We start from the raw sequence: 18,227 nt of genomic DNA, 5'->3' as shown, positions 1-18,227 counted from the left end.
TGGGAACAGTCGGGGGGGGGGGACGGCGATCGGGAGCTTGGGATCCCCGCCGTCCCGTGTCGGGGGGGGGCGGGGGGGACAGCGATCGGGGGCTTGGGATCCGCGCCGTCCCGCCGTCTCCGAGCCAGGGAACATCCCGTACAGAACAGCGAATTCCTGCCGCGTCCCGGTCCCGGACCAGCTGAACCCCAGCTGGTCCGAGCGTTCTCCTGCCCCGGGGGGGGGCAGACGGGTGCAGGGAGGGGGCAGGGGTGTCCCAGGCTGCCCCGCGCTGCTCTGTCCCCATCCACTCAACCGTGATGGATTTTGTCCATTTTTTTTTTTTGGAGTCGTCCAGTTTACATTTTTAAAATTTCTTAAACTTCTCAGTTTCGTTTTTTTGTACGGGTTTTTAGAATGGGAGTACCAAAATACCAGAATAAATCTGCCTTGTTATGAGAAATGTGATATTTAAAATTTGTTTTTGTTTATTATTTTTTATCTCATATTTACTTGTGGGACAGAAGGGGGGACGGGGGGGGGGCGGGCAGATCTAGGGCCCATGTCAAGGTTATATTACAAGTGTGTGTGGGTGGGTGGGTGTGTTTGTGTGAGAGACTGTGTGTGTGTGTGTGTGTGTGTGTGTGTGTGTGCAACATACTGTGTGTGTGTGTTCGTGTGAGAGACTGCGAGTGTATCTGTATGTGAGAGACTGCATGTGTGTGTGTGTGTGTGTGTGTGTGTGTGAGACTGTGTGTGTGTGTGTGAGAGAGAGAGACTGCATGTGTGTGTGTGTGAGAGAGAGAGAAACTGTGCATGCGTGTGCGTTTGTGTGTGTGTGCATGCATGTGTGTGTGTGTGTGTCTGTGTGCATGTGTGTGTGTGTGTGTGTGTTTACTAAAATAAGTGAGTGAATGCATTTGGATCCTGAGGGACGGTGTGATTGGGCATTTGGATCCTGAGGGACGGTGTGATTGGGCATTTGGATCCTGAGGGACGGTGTGATTGGGCATTTGGATCCTGAGGGACAGTGTGATTGGGCATTTGGATCCTGAGGGACAGTGTGATTGGGCATTTGGATCCTGAGGGACAGTGTGATTGGGCATTTGGATCCTGAGGGACGGTGTGATTGGGCATTTGGATCCTGAGGGCACGGTGTGATTGGGCATTTGGATCCTGAGGGCACGGTGTGATTGGGCATTTGGATCCTGAGGGACGGTGTGATTGGGCATTTGGACCCTGAGGGACGGTGTGATTGGGCATTTGGATCCTGAGGGACAGTGTGATTGGGCATTTGGATCCTGAGGGACAGTGTGATTGGGCATTTGGACCCTGAGGGGCGGTGTGATTGGGCATTTGGATCCTGAGGGACAGTGTGATTGGGCATTTGGATCCTGAGGGCACGGTGTGATTGGGCATTTGGATCCTGAGGGACAGTGTGATTGGGCATTTGGATCCTGAGGGCACGGTGTGATTGGGCATTTGGATCCTGAGGGACGGTGTGATTGGGCATTTGGATCCTGAGGGACGGTGTGATTGGGCACTTGGATCCTGAGGGACGGTGTGATTGGTTACTGCAGAGCTGTGGCGCTGTGTCACGGATCCTCTCCGGCACCCAAAGCGGGTCGCGTGAGGTCATCAGTGCCGCGCTCGCTGATTGGCTCCCCCGAGCTCCGGCGCCGCCCCCAACTGGGTCTGCAGCGGCTCACACACGAGCCAATGGAGCGCGACATGCCGTTTGAGAGGAGAGAGGGAGAGGGAGGGAGAGTGAGAGGGAGAGAGGGGGATGGAGAGAGGGAGAGGGGGAGAGGGAGAGAGGGAGAGGAGAAGAGAGAGGGGGAGAGTGAAAGGGAGGGGGAGAGGGATGTTGAGAGGGAGGGTGAGAGTTAAGGGGAGAGGGGGAGTGGGGGGAGAGGGAGGGACAGAGAGGGAGAGAGAGGGAGAGAGAGCGTGAGAGGGGGAGAGAGAGAGGGAGAGGGAGAGAGGGAAGGAGAGAGAGAGGGAGGGGGAGAGAGAGGGAGAGAGGGAGAGAGTGAGAGGGAGGGAGAGAGAGAGGGAGAGAGGGAGGGGGAGAGAGAGAGAGAGAGAGAGAGAGAGAGAGAGGGTGAGAGGGAGAGAGAGAGGGAGAGAGGTCAAACGAGGCGAGGCCGCTCGTCGCTCGCTGGCCCAGCAGCCCCAGCAGCCCCGGCAGCGCTCGGCGGGGGAACCGCGTCTCTGCAGGCCGTCGTCTCCGCGCGGCGGGGGGGGGGGGGGAGCAGACTGAAGCGGACGTCCCACCGCTGTGTAAAACGCAGGGGCTCGGACTGAAGCAGCAGTTTACCGAACCGCTGCGAGGCTCCGCGCTGTCCCCGTTAGCACGTTGTTAGCGCGCTGCTTAGCGGAGAGGGTGGGGGGGGGGGGGTTTGCGTTGTTGTTGTTTGAACGCCCCGGCTCTGTTCAGCGCTCTGCGTTTTTCCCTCTAACTGCGGCTGTTTTACACCTCTGCTCCTGGAATTTTAATCTGATCCATTCCTCCGTGATGGCTTTGTGAGTCACTCTGGAACAGAGCATCTCGAAACAACAAATGAAACAACAACAAGAACAATGATCATAATCATAATAATAATCATAACCATAACAATAATGATGATGATAATAATAACAATCATAATAATAATAACAATAATAATAATAATAATGATGATGATGATGATGATGATAATAATAACAATCTTCATAATAATAATAATAATCATCATAATAATAATAATAATCATAATAATAATGATGATGATGATGATGATAATAATAAATAGTGCAGACAGGAGCTTCATGGGGCTGTGGAGGGGTCGGGGAGAGTCGCCATAAATGCAGAAGTTTTGGATTTGTTTGTTTTTTTCATTACTTCAAACAGCTTTGACGTGTCAGTAGTCAGTAGCCATTCCAATTACATTCATAATTAAATTCATCAAGTCACCGTTTAAAACCAAAGCGCATGCAGTCCGATGTTACATTCACACCGCCTAGTCGGTATGGTTGTTACAGAGCTGTGGAACAATTGTAAATAAATAGTAAATATAAAAATGGCCCATAATACGCGTACGGAGGTTTTTTCTGCACATGCTGATGTTAATCAAGGAAACACATTTCCAGTGGTAACATACGTAAGACCAGTCACATCCTCAGACTATAAAACATGGGGAATTATTCGTGAAAAAAAGGAAGCCTGTGCATAAATAATTAAGTTTACTTTGTAACTTACCGTGTATCGAGTTGTGGTAACGTCCGAAATCGATGAGGAAGGCTCCTTTTGTTCGTTTCTTAACACCCAGATAAGCTTTTACAAAGCAAATGGCCGGCCATACAGACCAATCGGGTGTGCGCTTATTGCAAACGCCTGCGAGCAGGTGGCTGTTTCTTTTCCATTAATCGCTGAGCAGCCAGACGATGAGGCCCTCCCGCTTTCTCTTTAGATGGCATTCTGTTTACACACAACAGCAAAAAAAAAAAAAAAAAAAAACCACGTTGTTTGTTATTGCAACACAGAGCTGCCATAACTGCCACAGCTGTCAGGTTTATACTGATGGGGACATGTTTTATACTGATGGGGACGTGTTTTATACTGATGGGGACATGTTTTATACTGATGGGGACGTGTTTTATACTGATGGGGACGTGTTTTATACTGATGGGGACGTGTGTTTTTTTATCATTTAGCATCCAGTTCCTGCTAGAATACGATCTGAAAGCCATGCTAACTAACGGTTCGTACATTGCTCCGATGGGAGCTGGCGGTGGACTGAACTGAACTGTTCGAACCTGGAATGGCTGCAGTGGCCGCATTGCACATTAAGTTATTGATTGTGTCGCATTAATCAAGCGTTTATGGAAACTCTTCCCCTACAGCTGGGGTGATCAGGTGATCAGGGTGGTCGGCAATATGGCGTCTGAGGGTCCTTCATCCAGCCTGACAACTGCACAATTTGGGAAACAAAATCCCCCAAATAATAACAAGTAATGATTATAATAATGTGGGTGGCAGTGTGGGTGGTGGTTTGTTTGGTGGTTTGGATAGTGGTGTTGATGGTGGTTTTTTTTGGTGGTTTGGATAGTGGTGTTGATGGTGGTTTTTTTGGTGGTTTGGATAGTGGTGTTGATGGTGGTTTGGTTGGCGAGTTTGGATAGTGGTGTTGATGGTGGTTTGGTTGGCGGTTTGGATAGTGGTGTTGATGGTGGTTTGGTTGGCGGTTTGGATAGTGGTGTTGATGGTGGTTTTTTTGGTGGTTTGGATAGTGGTGTTGATGGTGGTTTGGTTGGCGAGTTTGGATAGTGGTGTTGATGGTGGTTTGGTTGGTGGTTTGGTTGGTGGTTTGTTTGGTGGTTTGCTTGGCGATTTGGATAGTGGTGTTGATGGTGGTTTGGTTGGCGGTTTGGATAGTGGTGTTGATGGTGGTTTTGTTGTCGGTTTGTTTGGTGGTTTGCTTGGCAGTTTGGCAGCTGAGTGGATTGACCCCGATGAGAGAGAGAGAGATGAGTGGTGCGTCAGTGTAAATGCAGCAGTGGCCCCAGCCAGACTCTCTCTCTCCCTCTCTCTCTCTCTCTCGCTCTCTTTCTCTCTCTCGCTCTCTTGCTCTCTTTCTCTCTGTGTTTTTTTTTGGAGCCGCTTACCGCAGTGTCCTCAAGTCCCCGCGTTTGTCCTGAATTGTCCTCCCCCTGAATCCCAGCATGCACTGCTCTTTCCCCGCTCTCTCGCTCTCGCTCCGCACCTCCGCTGGGGAAGAGAGAGTTTCCTCAGTTTTTTGTGCCTTTCCTCCCTCTCTCTCTTTCTCTCTCTCTCTCTCTCTCTCTCTCTCGGGGGGGAGTGGGGTGGTAGGGGCGGTCACACAGGTGGAGTAACGGAGGAGGGCGTCCTCTCATCGCTGCTTTTTTGGGGATTTTTGGGCGCATCGCCGGTCGCCTGCTTTTGAGAAAGCGCCATTCTCTCAGAAACGTTTGCGGGGCCGTCTGTGAGGGAGGGGGGAGGGGGGAGGGGGGGGGGGCTGAGGCACGCGCGCCATGTCCTCACCTGACCCCCCGTCCCCTCTGCTGCAGAGAGGAGCGCTTCACACCCTCTACTTCACAGAGAGCGGAGATTTAGACCCCCTCTTTCACAGAGAGAAGCACTTTACAGGGCTTTACTGTGTTTTATACCACAACCTGCACAGAGAGGAGGGTTTACAGCATTTTACACTCTCTTTCACAGAGAGGAGGGTTTACAGCGTTTTACACTCTCTTTCACAGAGAGGAGGGTTTACAGCATTTTACACTCTCTTTCACAGAGAGGAGAGATTCATGTGTCTTACATCCTGTTGCTGTTGGGTTGTTACAGTGTTGCTGTGTGGTTGTTATAGTGTTGCTGTGTGGTTGTTATAGCGTTGCTGTAGGGTTGTTACAGTGTTGCTGTGTGGTTGTTATAGCGTTGCTGTAGGGTTGTTATAGGGTTGCTGTGGGGCTGTTATAGGGTTTCTGTAGGGTTGTTACAGCGTTGCTGTAGGGTTGTTATAGTGTTGCTGTGTGGTTGTTATAGTGTTGCTGTGTGGTTGTTATAGTGTTGCTGTGTGGTTGTTACAGCGTTGCTGTAAGGTTGTTACAGCGTTGTTGTAGGGTTGTTACAGCGTTGCTGTGTGGTTGTTACAGCGTTGCTGTAGGGTTGTTATAGTGTTGCTGTAGGGTTGTTATAGTGTTGCTGTGGGGTTGTTATAGTGTTGCTGTAGGGTTGTTATAGTGTTGCTGTGGGGTTGTTATAGTGTTGCTGTGGGGTTGTTATAGTGTTGCTGTGTGGTTGTTATAGTGTTGCTGTAGAGTTGTTATAGTGTTGCTGTGGGGTTGTTATAGTGTTGCTGTAGGGTTGTTATAGTGTTGCTGTGGGGTTGTTATAGTGTTGCTGTGGGGTTGTTATAGTGTTGCTGTAGGGTTGTTATAGTGTTGCTGTGGGGTTGTTATAGTGTTGCTGTGGGGTTGTTATAGTGTTGCTGTGTGGTTGTTATAGTGTTGCTGTGGGGTTGTTATAGTGTTGCTGTGTGGTTGTTATAGCGTTGCTGTAAGGTTGTTATAGTGTTGTTATAGGGTTGTTATAGTGTTGCTGTGGGGTTGTTATAGTGTTGCTGTGTGGTTGTTACAGCGTTGCTGTAGGGTTGTTATAGTGTTGCTGTAGGGTTGTTATAGTGTTGCTGTGTGGTTGTTATAGTGTTGCTGTGTGGTTGTTATAGCGTTGCTGTAGGGTTGTTATAGTGTTGCTGTAGGGTTGTTATAGTGTTGCTGTGGGGTTGTTATAGTGTTGCTGTAGGGTTGTTATAGTGTTGCTGTGTGGTTGTTATAGCGTTGCTGTAGGGTTGTTATAGTGTTGCTGTAGGGTTGTTACAGCGTTGCTGTGTGGTTGTTATAGTGTTGTTATAGGGTTGTTATAGTGTTGCTGTGGGGTTGTTATAGTGTTGTTATAGGGTTGTTATAGTGTTGCTGTAGGGTTGTTATAGTGTTGCTGTGTGGTTGTTACAGCGTTGCTGTAGGGTTGTTATAGTGTTGCTGTGTGGTTGTTACAGCGTTGCTGTAGGGTTGTTATAGTGTTGTTATAGGGTTGTTATAGTGTTGCTGTAGGGTTGTTATAGTGTTGTTATAGGGTTGTTACAGCGTTGCTGTAGGGTTGTTATAGTGTTGCTGTGTGGTTGTTACAGCGTTGCTGTAGGGTTGTTATAGTGTTGTTATGGGGTAACTTCACAGTCCCATAAAAACCCCACAGCTGCCCTGTAATCATGCAGCATTTGCGTTTTTATGTAGTGTCTGTTTATACAGCTGGATGTAATACTGAAGCAATGCAGGTTAAGTACCTTGCTCAAGGGCACAACAGCAGTGTCCTACTAAATATCTAAAATAGCTTCATCACACATAAACACTGCCTGGGCAAGTCCAAAACATATACTAAAAACAGACGCATAACAAAAAAATATACTCTAGGCCTTTTCTGCAGGTTTAATTCCAGTTCTGGAGGGGGCACTGTGTCTGCAGGTTTAACTCCAGTCCTGGAGGGGGCGCTGTGTCTGCAGGTTTAACTCCAGTCCTGGAGGTGGCGCTGTGCCTGCAGGTTTAACTCCAGTCCTGGAGGGGGCGCTGTGTCTGCAGGTTTAACTCCAGTCCTGGAGGGGGCGCTGTGTCTGCAGGTTTAACTCCAGTCCTGGAGTAACAGAACGTTCTGCCTGTTGCACGAGTCCAAGTTGTAGCGACGGTGAGCGTCGGACCGTCAGCAAGAATTGCAGAGGCAGCGCGTTCCATCTGGAAAGGGGAAATTTATATCCTTATTTTTGAGCGGTAACAAATCAGTGGCCTGCCTCTTCGTCCGAGTGTCCAGCTGGACTTGTCTCCTGTTATTGATCTGGTTCATTTTATTTTGGGCAGGCAGGCAGAACTTGGCGAAGAGCGTTGACAGTTCTGTACTTACAGTTCTTATGCCGTGGTGAGTGATTTATGTAAAGCAGAGCTAAAATGGCGAGCGCCCCAAAAAAAAAAACAAAAAAAAACAAATAAACATTTTTTTTTTTAAAAGGATGGACTGCACCTTACAAATACGGAGGAGAAATAAGTCCGCTTTAACACCTGTGTTCATCTACATGTATAATATTATCTGCTATAACACTACCTGTGTTCATCTACATGTAAAATAGTATCTGCTATAACACTACCTGTGTTCATCTACATGTAAAATAGTATCTGCTATAACACTACCTGTGTTCATCTACATGTATAATAGTATCTGCTATAACACTACCTGTGTTCATCTATATGTAAAATAGTATCTGCTATAACACTACCTGTGTACATCTATATGTAAAATAGTATCTGCTATAACACTACCTGTGTTCATCTACATGTATAATAGTATCTGCTATAACACTACCTGTGTTCATCTACATGTAAAATAGTATCTGCTATAACACTACCTGTGTTCATCTACATGTATAATATTATCTGCTATAACACTACCTGTGTTCATCTACATGTATAATAGTATCTGCTACAACACTACCTGTGTTCATCTACATGTAAAATAGTATCTGCTATAACACTACCTGTGTTCATCTACATGTGTAATAGTATCTGCTATAGCACTACCTGTGTTCATCTATATGTAAAATAGTATCTGCTACAGCACTACCTGTGTTCATCTACATGTATAATAGTATCTGCTACAGCACTACCTGTGTTCACCTGCAGGATTATAATATTATTGTGGCACTCAGACCCAGAGAACTCCACCAGCTCTTTGGACGTTACGGATCGTTGGAGGGGAGCTGTGCTCTCTCCGCTCCTCCTGTGAACATGATCACCCGTCATCTCGGTCGATTTTTCTCCAGAAGTCGTCGTTCGTGTTTTTTAGCGCCGTGCGAATCCAACTCGCCTCCGAGAGTTTCTGCTCGACGGATTTCAGTCCGTCTCCGTCCGCCGTTTCCGTTCTCGCTTAGCGGGGGCGTTTAGCGGAGTTTCTTCTCCAGGAGGACTGGCCGGCGTCCGTCTTTGAAGGTCAGGCCAAGAGCAGAGGCGGCGCCGAGTTGTTTCAGCCAATAAGGAATCACAACACAAGCCCGGAACGTAGCATCGGGGCGTCGCAGTCGGACGGCGGTAAGCGGGAGCTCGATGACGGAGCGCCGTACGCGGCTAATTGGTTTTCGAGGCTGCGACGCTAGCACGATTAGCCACATTCAAGCCGGGATAAACGATTCGAAGTTAAAGGTTTTTTTGGGTTTTTTTTTGTTGAGTCACGCAGTGGCGGGTTTTGAGCTTGCGTTTAAGTCTCTGTTTCTGTTTTAATTATCGTTATTTAACTGCGGTCGGTAGTATTATTCACGTACGTTCGAATAAAATATCCTCGCCGTTTTGGCCAGGTTGCGGTTTTATGCGGTGTCGTGTTTTTTTTTTTTTTGTTTTTTTTGTTGCTCTGCTCTTTCTGCTTGTCCTCATGTGCCCTGCACCTCCACGCGCTCGCCCCTAGAGGGTGCAGCGAGCCAAAAGAAATGAGCAGCCGGCTGTGGGGGTGGCTGAACACTGCTTTTCGCGGGGGGGGGGGGGGGGGGACTCTGGAGATGTTTGCCGCTTTGATTTGGTCTGATTTCGATATAATTGCGGACACGTCAGCAGATATAAATCAGGGACGTGTTTCAGGTGAAATTTGAGGGAACGCTGCTCTAGATGTCCTCAGGTTCTTCCCCAGACAGACTGGTGCAGTCTGACCGAATGCCTGCGAAACTGCATACGTTTAAAAAATAAATAAATAAAGGAGCCACATTTCCAGAATGTTCCGCAGAATTATTTTTTTTCATGCTTGTGAATGAAGCGTGTTTTTTTGAAGGGGTACAGCAGCGCTCGTTCAAAGCCAGTTTTTTTTTTTTTTAAACAATGAGCCGTCTGTCTAGACAGGGTGGTGTGAAATATTTTTGGATGTGGCACTGGGTCTGTTTTGTGCTGCCGCTTTTTTTTTTTTTTATTTGTTTTTTTTACGTTAGCCGTCGTCCTCGTTTTCGGGCGAGCTCCGTTCTCGAGGCGACAGCGTCTGCGCTTCTCTCGTTACGACCCCGTTAACCCCGTCCAGCCCCCCCACCCCGACGCTTTAAGGGCGCCAATTTTATCGAAAATGTCAAAATAAATTGTGCGCCCAAAATAAATTTTAAAATGCTAATAACGGAAGGACGCAGTGTGTCGTCGTAGCCGAACGGACTCGTGCCGAAACGTCTCCGTTTTTACCCAGCTGCGACCGGATCGTTCTGCACTCGATGACTTCTGCGGAGGTTCTGCAAGTGACGCCGTTAAAAAAAAAAAATTTTTTAAATCCGGCACGATGCTGATTGGCTGCCGATCGCCCGAGGGGGATAAATGACACGCCCCTCTCTTTTTTTTTCTCTTTTTCCCATGATTCCCAGGTGTCTCTGCAGAGGAGGAGGAGGAGGAGGAGGAGGAGGAGGGAGCGGGGGGGGGGGACCCTGTCGCATTTCCCCGGCAACAGGGAACATTCCGGAGAGCCTCAGGTGATGCGACTCGCCACTCACGTCACACACACAGCCTTCCGGAATCCTCTGTCCCCAGGGGCGGGCGGCTCGGGCTCTCTCCCGCTTTATTTAAGGCTCTGATTGGGCGAGGAGTTCAAACGCACCTCCTTATTGGCTGCAGATTTAGAGGAAACCGTGTAGACAGTGCAGCCCTCCAGCACTTACACACACTCACACACACACATGCACACAGGACGCACACACCCATACACACACACTCACAGGATGCACACACACACACACACACAGGACACACACACTCTCTCTCTCTCTCTCACACACACACACACACACACACAGGACACACACACACACACACACACACACACACAGGACACACACACACTCACACACACACACACGCTCACACACACACACACACTCACGCGCACACACACACTTACACACACACACACACACACACACACACATACGGAGGTAACACATACATTGTGGGGTCACATGGTCAGGATGCCCAAAGGGCAGTCTGTCCTAGCTGAGCAGGCAGGGGAGGTGGGCAGTGAGGCCCAGGCAGCAGAGCACAGCAGCAGCAGGCTGAGTTCTCCCTGTTTCCTCTCAGGAAAGGGGCGGGAGCTGGACCTCTGCTAGAGACCCTGTCAGCCCCACATGTTCACTGGGGTTTGCTTTCCTTTTTTATCACTTTTCTGTCTTTTTTTTTTTAAATGCATGATGTTTACTGGCCTCCATGAGGGCATGGATGTGTTCAAAAACACTGCCAGTGTGAGTAGCTGAGTGTTCTGAGTACTTCCTGCTCTCTCTCTCTCTCTGTCTCTCTCTTTCTCTTTCCTCTCTCTCTCCCTCTCTCTCGCTCTCTTTCTCTCTCTGTCTGTCTGTCTGTCTCTCTCTCTGTCTCTCACTCTCTCTCTCTCTCGCTCTCTCTCTGTCTCTCTTTCTCTTTATGTCTGTCTGTCTGTCTGTCTGTCTCTCTCTCTCTCTCTCACTCTCTCTCTCTTGCTCTCTCTGTCTCACACAAACATAGACACACACACCCACACTCACAGGACACACACTCACTCACACACACTTTCACACACTCTCATACACACAGTTTCGCACACACTCTCACACACTCATGCGCATATACACACACACTCTTGTACACAAGCACACACATGCACTCTCACATTCACACATGCGTACACACACACACACTTTCGCTCACACTCACATTCTCTCTCACACACTCTCATACACTCTCTCTCACACACACTCATGCGTACACACACACACTCTCTCACACACACACTCTCACACACTCTCATGCACACTCACACATACTCACACACTCTCACAAGCACTCACACACACTCATGCGTACATACACTCTCACACACACACACACACTCTGTCTCAGTAAAAACAACATCTGCCTCCCCCCTGTTTTAGTCATGTTGCCATGGAGACGTGCCCATATTAAATTACGGAGTTTGATCCTGGCGCGGAGGATGGCAGAGATAGCGGGAACATGCTCCGCCCCTTTTCATTTTGCTTTATTACTGTTGTTTTTCCCTTCAGTCTTTTCGGGTTACAGCGTGCAGGACGCATCTGGGACTGTTTTGGAAACCTGTCCCCAGACGCACCCCCACCAGCCCCAACCCTAACCCCCCCCCCCCCCCCCCCAAACCAGAATTGTTGTGTTCCTGTCCCCCTTGCTTAAGGGACACACTTTCCAGGAAGCACGCGATGAATCCCGTTCATTCACTTCCCTTTCTCTCAAATTCAAATTAAAATGAGCTTTATTGGCATGACGTATATAGGTAAATATTACCAAAGCATGAGTACAGCAAACAGAATAAACATATAAGCAGAATACAACTTGTGTGTGTGTATATGTGTGGGTGTGTGTGTGTGGTATTTCTCTCTCTCTCTCTCTCTCTATCAATATCTGTCTCTTTCTCTCTCTCATACACACACAGTTACACACACCATCATACACAGGCTCGCTGCTCTGTATCTGTGTCATGTTGTCTCATATGCACACACAGTTACACACACACACGCACACATGCACACGCAGCTCTCTCTGTCTCCCTGTCTAACTCTGACTTTATGAATTAACGTTTTATGATAATAGGCTGGCATTGTTTAACTTACACTTAGTGCCTTGTTGATGTTGCACTTCACTAAAGCAATAATATTGAAGAGTTGACTGCAAGGTCTAGTGAACATTGCTGTATGTATTTATGTATTTATGTTCTCTTTCATTGTTTATGATCAGACTGCCTGCTTCATGATTGGAACCATTTTCCTTTTGTGACATCACCCAACCTTCCAAGGATATTTTCCCTTTATGACATCACTGAACCTTGCTAGGGTATTTTCCCTTTATGACATCACTGAACCTTGCTAGGATATTTTCCCTTTATGACATCACTGAACCTTGCTAGGGTATTTTCCCTTTATGACATCACTGAACCTTGCTAGGATATTTTCCCTTTATGACATCACTGAACCTTGCGAGGATATTTTTCCCTTTATGACATCACACAACCTTTCTAAGCACATGAAAGGTGCAGAGCCTCGTCAGCCAGTTGCCAGGTGGGGTTCAAATCCAGGTGGAAAGAGGATTAGTGGTGTTGGTATTAGTATCAGATGTACTCTGGCACCGGGCACGTCCACCCAAACAGTGTTCGGGGAGGGCAGCCGAAGATGCCCTCTCCAAGCAGATTAGCGAGGCTCCGGGAATCGTGGGTAAACAGGCTGTGCTTCTCGGAACGGCTTCGTAGCGAATGCTCACGCCGGTCTAAAGTCATGCGTATTTAAATCGTGTTTGCGGCGTTCGAGATGCGGTCACCAATGACATCTGGCCTCACCGGTGAACAAAACAGGACCTCAAACTCACTGCCCAACTTTACGCATCGGTCCTGATGCCATCTCTTCCACCAGTACCCCCCCACCGCCTCACCCCCCTCCCCCCCACACACAGAAATATAACCCTCATCTACTTCCTCAATGAAAAAAAAAACACATTTTCAATTAGCTGGCAGTTGATACCCGGTTGTTTTTGCAGAAAGGTTTTCTTAGTTTTTTTTTTCAATGACATGACATGACACACGATATCTCGTTCTCTCGCCTACGTTTGCGTTCAGCGAGCGCAGCGGTGTCAAACTTCACAGCGCGTTTTAGCAAATAAAGCTCTTAATATGCCTCACTGAGATTGAAAGGAAGCCATAGAAACCAGCAGACGGGCCTGGAGATGACAGATCTCCACTTTAGAGCATACATTTAAACTCTGCGTTTAACATCCTGACGACTAAGGTAGAGTATTAATATCGATATTTCAGACAACGTGTGCGAGAGAGGAAACTTATGACAGAATGCTAGACGGCTGGTAAAAATGAGAAGGCTTAAAATCGATACGAAAGATTGTTTCTGTTTCTGTCGAAATTTCGACCCTCAGTACCGTGCTTGTCCACAAGATGGTGCTGCACACAGAGGCAGAAACTCAACTGGACCTGGGTCCTTAGTAAAAAAAAGTAGGTTGTAGCTGATTTACAACGAGTTTTGGCTCATATTGCGTGATCTGTGCATGTGGGCGCTGCAGTCTTCGTTCCAGAACAGTACTGAGAGACGCGTTGTGATATGCAGCTGGTCTGGGATCAGTTGTGTCCCTTCGGCTGATAATGGACATGGCTGGGACACGGACGGAGGAAGGCTGATCTGAGATCAGTGCTCTTCCTCTCTCAGGGAGGGGCCCTGAGGTGCGGCAGGTCCCCCCTGAAAGAGGCGGGTAGGCGTGGCTCTCGGGCCGGAGTGACATCACTGCTCCTGTCATTCACAGGTTCCGGTGAGGGGGGGGGGGGGGGGGCGGAGCTCTCCAGAGAGCGCCGGAACACTGAAGGTCAGTAAGGACTGTCCTGTGTGTGTGTGTGTGTGTGTGTGTGTGCGTGTGCGTGTGTGAGTGTGAATGTGTGTGTGTGCGTGTGTGTTTGTGTGTCTGTGTGTGTGTGTGTGTGCGTGTGTGTGTGTGAGTGTGAATGTGTGTGTGTGCGTGTGTGTTTGTGTGTCTGTGTGTGTGTGCGTGTGTGTGTGTGTGTGTGTGTGCGTGTGCATGTGCGCGTGTGTGTGCATGTCTTTGTTTTATGAGAGGTGGGGGGTGGATAAAGGTGGGCTGTGGGTTTGTAAATAGGGGGCTGGGATAGGTTTTAAGGTAGTTGTGGAAAATTCAGCGTTTCAATAAAGGAACATCAAAAGTCAAAGTCTCTCTCTTCTTTCTCTGTCTCTCTCTCTCTCTCTCTCTCTCTGTAGGTGTGCTGGGGTGAGTGGAGGATATGAGGATGAAGACTGAGCCCTGAGGTGTGGCAGTATGTCAGGTAAGGAAGCTCCGTTTCTCCGTCTGCCTGCCTGTCTGTCTGTCTGTCTGTCTGTCTCTCTGTCTGTCTGTCTGTCCATCAGTCTGCCTGCCTCCCTGCCTGTCTGCCTGTCTGTCGCCCTATCTGTCTGTCTGTCTGCCTCACACAGATGCCCTAGGCGCAGGGTAGTTGGATGCCGTACAGTAACGGGGCTGTAGGTGGGTGCAGTGGCCCTAGCAGGGCCCTGTACAGTTCTGTGTGTCTGTGACCACACACCACATCATCTGCTTGTTGCTTTGCCAGTTCCCAGTCTAATCTTCCTTATTCCTGTCTTCAGTTTGAAAAATAAACAAATTACGTTTTATTTTTGCACATCTGCATCCCTGCTATTCTGAAATTGCAAAAAATTTCAGAAATGTACAAGGTGCCAGAGAAGCATCCCTCTCCCATCTCTTTTCTACGCAAACGCTGAAGGAGAAAAATTGGGCTCCGTCTTTCTTACCAAAAAAGGACTTTGCCCTCTCAGTGTTTGTGAAAGCGGTACTGGAGTAGCTGGCTGCGGTCTGTCTCTTCATCGGAATGAAATGATCATTCCGACCGCGCGATTTGGATCGCCGTACGAGGAATAACAGAGGACCCCGTTTGCTTTAAAGTCTGGGATCAAAGCGGGGCTGGCGGTTCTGGAGTGTAATCCGTCTCTCGCCGACTGAGCCACGGGCGCGGCGTCTGGTCTCCGGGGAGACGAGCGGCGTCTCCGATCCGGCGAGATTCGGGCCGGACCGCTGCGCGTTCTTCCTCCTTCTGAAGGTCCCGGAACCGTGAGCTGTGACCTTTCACCCTGTCACAGCTCTGAACATGGGGTCATTCAGGGGTCAGGCGGGGGTCATATGGGGGGCGGAGCACAATGTGAGCACACATCACCACGATTCTGCTCTGATTACTGCTCCACACTGCTGATCTGACCACTGCTCCACACTGCTGCTCTGACCACTGCTCCACTGCTGCTCTGACCACTGCTCCACACTGCTGCTCTGACCACTGCTCCACACTGCTGCTCTGACCGCTGCTCTACACTGCTGCTCTGATCACTGCTCCACACTGCTGCAATCTGGGCTGAACACTCAGTGAGCTCAGCTGCCCCCCCCCCCACCCCCCCACCCCCCAAAAAAGGACATATTTAGATCAGAATCCAAAGGTAAATTTGTGGCAAGATGCCTAGCGACAGCAGGTGGTCTCCATAGCAACGCCGGACTGCGGAGGTTGTTATTTTTTTGTGACTAAATTTAAATGCTGTTACCAAGCTGTCCTTTCGGTCCAGGTCCCTGGTCCTAACCCCCCCCCCCCCTCATAATGAGGGTGCTGTGGCAGAGGGGCTGTAGTACAGAGGCTCCCAAACTTTCCTAGCCCAACCCCCCCCCCCCCCCTTCAATTTACCAACCATACACTTGGCCCACTACCCCCCCCTCCTTATTAAATGCTAACTAACCCGTGCCAAACCAGTTCCCTGAGCACTGTGCATGCCCCTGATGCAGTGTTCAGTGTGACGGTTGTGGGTCCTGAGTGCTGTGCAGGCCCCTGATGCAGTGTTCAGTGTGACGGTTGTGGGTCCTGAGTGCTGTGCGTGCCCCTGATGCAGTGTTCAGTGTGACGGTTGTGGGTCCTGAGTGCTGTGCAGGCCCCTGATGCAGTGTTCAGTGTGACGGTTGTGGGTCCTGAGTGCTGTGCAGGCCCCTGATGCAGTGTTCAGTGTGACGGTTGTGGGTCCTGAGCACTGTGCATGCCCCTGATGCAGTGTTCAGTGTGACGGTTGTGGGTCCTGAGCACTGTGCGTGCCCCTGATGCAGTGTTCAGTGTGACGGTTGTGGGTCCTGAGCGCTGTGCAGGCCCCTGATGCAGTGTTCAGTGTGACGGTTGTGGGTCCTGAGCGCTGTGCGTGCCCCTGATGCAGTGCTCAGTGTGACGGTTGTGGGTCCTGAGCACTGTGCATGCCCCTGATGCAGTGTTCAGTGTGACGGTTGTGGGTCCTGAGCACTGTGCGTGCCCCTGATGCAGTGTTCAGTGTGACGGTTGTGGGTCCTGAGCACTGTGCGTGCCCCTGATGCAGTGTTCAGTGTGACGGTTGTGGGTCCTGAGCGCTGTGCGTGCCCCTGATGCAGTGTTCAGTGTGACGGTTGTGGGTCCTGAGCACTGTGCGTGCCCCTGATGCAGTGTTCAGTGTGACGGTTGTGGGTCCTGAGCGCTGTGCGTGCCCCTGATGCGGTGTTCAGTGTGACGGTTGTGGGTCCTGAGCACTGTGCATGCCCCTGATGCAGTGTTCAGTGTGACGGTTGTGGGTCCTGAGCACTGTGCGTGCCCCTGATGCAGTGTTCAGTGTGACGGTTGTGGGTCCTGAGCGCTGTGCGTGCCCCTGATGCAGTGTTCAGTGTGACGGTTGTGGGTCCTGAGCACTGTGCGTGCCCCTGATGCAGTGTTCAGTGTGACGGTTGTGGGTCCTGAGCACTGTGCGTGCCCCTGATGCAGTGTTCAGTGTGACGGTTGTGGGTCCTGAGTGCTGTGCAGGCCCCTGATGCAGTGTTCAGTGTGACGGTTGTGGGTCCTGAGCGCTGTGCGTGCCCCTGATGCAGTGTTCAGTGTGACGGTTGTGGGTCCTGAGTGCTGTGCTGAGCGCTGTGCATGCCCCTGATGCAGTGTTCAGTGTGACGGTTGTGGGTCCTGAGTGCTGTGCGTGCCCCTGATGCAGTGTTCAGTGTGACGGTTGTGGGTCCTGAGCGCTGTGTCTGGTGTGCGTAATGCACAGGAAGCTCGTTTCTCACACCTGTCTCAGGGCCTGCAGTTTGACCCCGGCCCCCTGGTTCAGTCAGCAGAGAGCTGGGCGTGGTCACACGGTCACCTGTTAGGGCGCCGGGGGTTTGGCTTTTAATGAGGGACCCCACCTGTGATATCCACCTGTGATATCCACCTGCGTACCTGGGGGCTGTGCTGACTGCAGGCCTTGGGTGTGGTCGCTCTCAGAGTAGAGTGGGGTACACCTGGGTGTCCTGTTCTGCCCCCCAGCGGCACTTTGTAAGACTGACCTCAAATGGATTCTCAGTATCAGTGCAACACGAGTGTATTATATTGCCTTCTGCCATTTGGGTTGTTGCGTTTCTGTTTTTAATGGATGTTGGTTGTTGGTACGAAGAGAGTTGCCGTGAAAAACCGAGCAAGGTGCAAATTTGACTTTTACTCGCTACTGGTTGGACGGAAGGCCCAGCTCTTCAGCCTGTGTCTAGATGCCTGCCGTTGCCGTCTCTTCTGAAAGCTCCCGGTCGTGATCTTGGTCTCCTCCTGCAGAGCGTGTTTCTTAACTCCGGTGTGTCTGAACAAGCAGAGCAGCGCACGGGCGAACGAGCAGCGATGACGGGGTACCTCGTTATTATGATTATTGATTTGGGGGGCTTATGATATTGATTCGGGGGTCAGGGCTTGCCGAGCCGTGGGGTCAGGTGACAGAAGGGAGGCGGGGGCTCGATTCGTTTGGGGTCAGGGAAAAGGTCAGAGATTTTGGGGGTGGGGGGTGGGGACCGTCTGCAACGTTCTCAAACACCCCCCCCCCCCCCCCACATGTGTGCAGGTACCCCCTCAGCGATGTACTGTGTCACCCTTCAGTCCATTAGATTGGCCCTTAGTGGACGGGCTTGAGCCGAACCAGTACAAATTAAATTAATCCTCCCCCCTCCCCCCCCACTCCACATGTTGAGTAGCGTAGCTAATAGCTTTGAGTAACCCCCTCCACGAGTCGGTGCAGTGGTGACTGATGGGGGTCTGTCTGGGCACCTCCCAGCTGGGATTGGGGGGGGGGGATCTCTGCAGATCTGATTAGAAATAGGCGCTAATTTGATGGATT

General features: G+C 50.1%; 1 protein-coding gene across 4 annotated transcripts in view; it reads left to right on the top strand.

Annotated features, from left to right (window-relative positions):
- The first annotated feature begins 9,949 nt into the window (after positions 1-9,949).
- The window catches only part of thrb (thyroid hormone receptor beta), a 31,154-nt gene continuing 22,876 nt past the window's right edge, over positions 9,950-18,227 (top strand). Inside the window, exons 1-2 of one of the 4 annotated variants that reach the window (XM_035428729.1) lie at positions 9,950-10,007; positions 14,298-14,362. In XM_035428729.1, the coding sequence (XP_035284620.1) occupies positions 14,356-14,362 (7 nt within the window). In that variant the 5' untranslated portion in view covers positions 9,950-10,007; positions 14,298-14,355. Of the gene's footprint in view, positions 10,008-13,059; positions 13,891-14,297; positions 14,363-18,227 lie in introns of those variants that run through there. The other 3 variants (XM_035428730.1, XM_035428728.1, XM_035428731.1) reach the window with 3 other exon arrangements.

The sequence above is a fragment of the Anguilla anguilla genome, chromosome 8 (genome assembly GCF_013347855.1).
Source record: "Anguilla anguilla isolate fAngAng1 chromosome 8, fAngAng1.pri, whole genome shotgun sequence".
Classification (NCBI taxonomy): Eukaryota; Metazoa; Chordata; class Actinopteri; order Anguilliformes; family Anguillidae; genus Anguilla; species Anguilla anguilla.
This window is presented reverse-complemented; position numbering and strand designations above follow the sequence as displayed.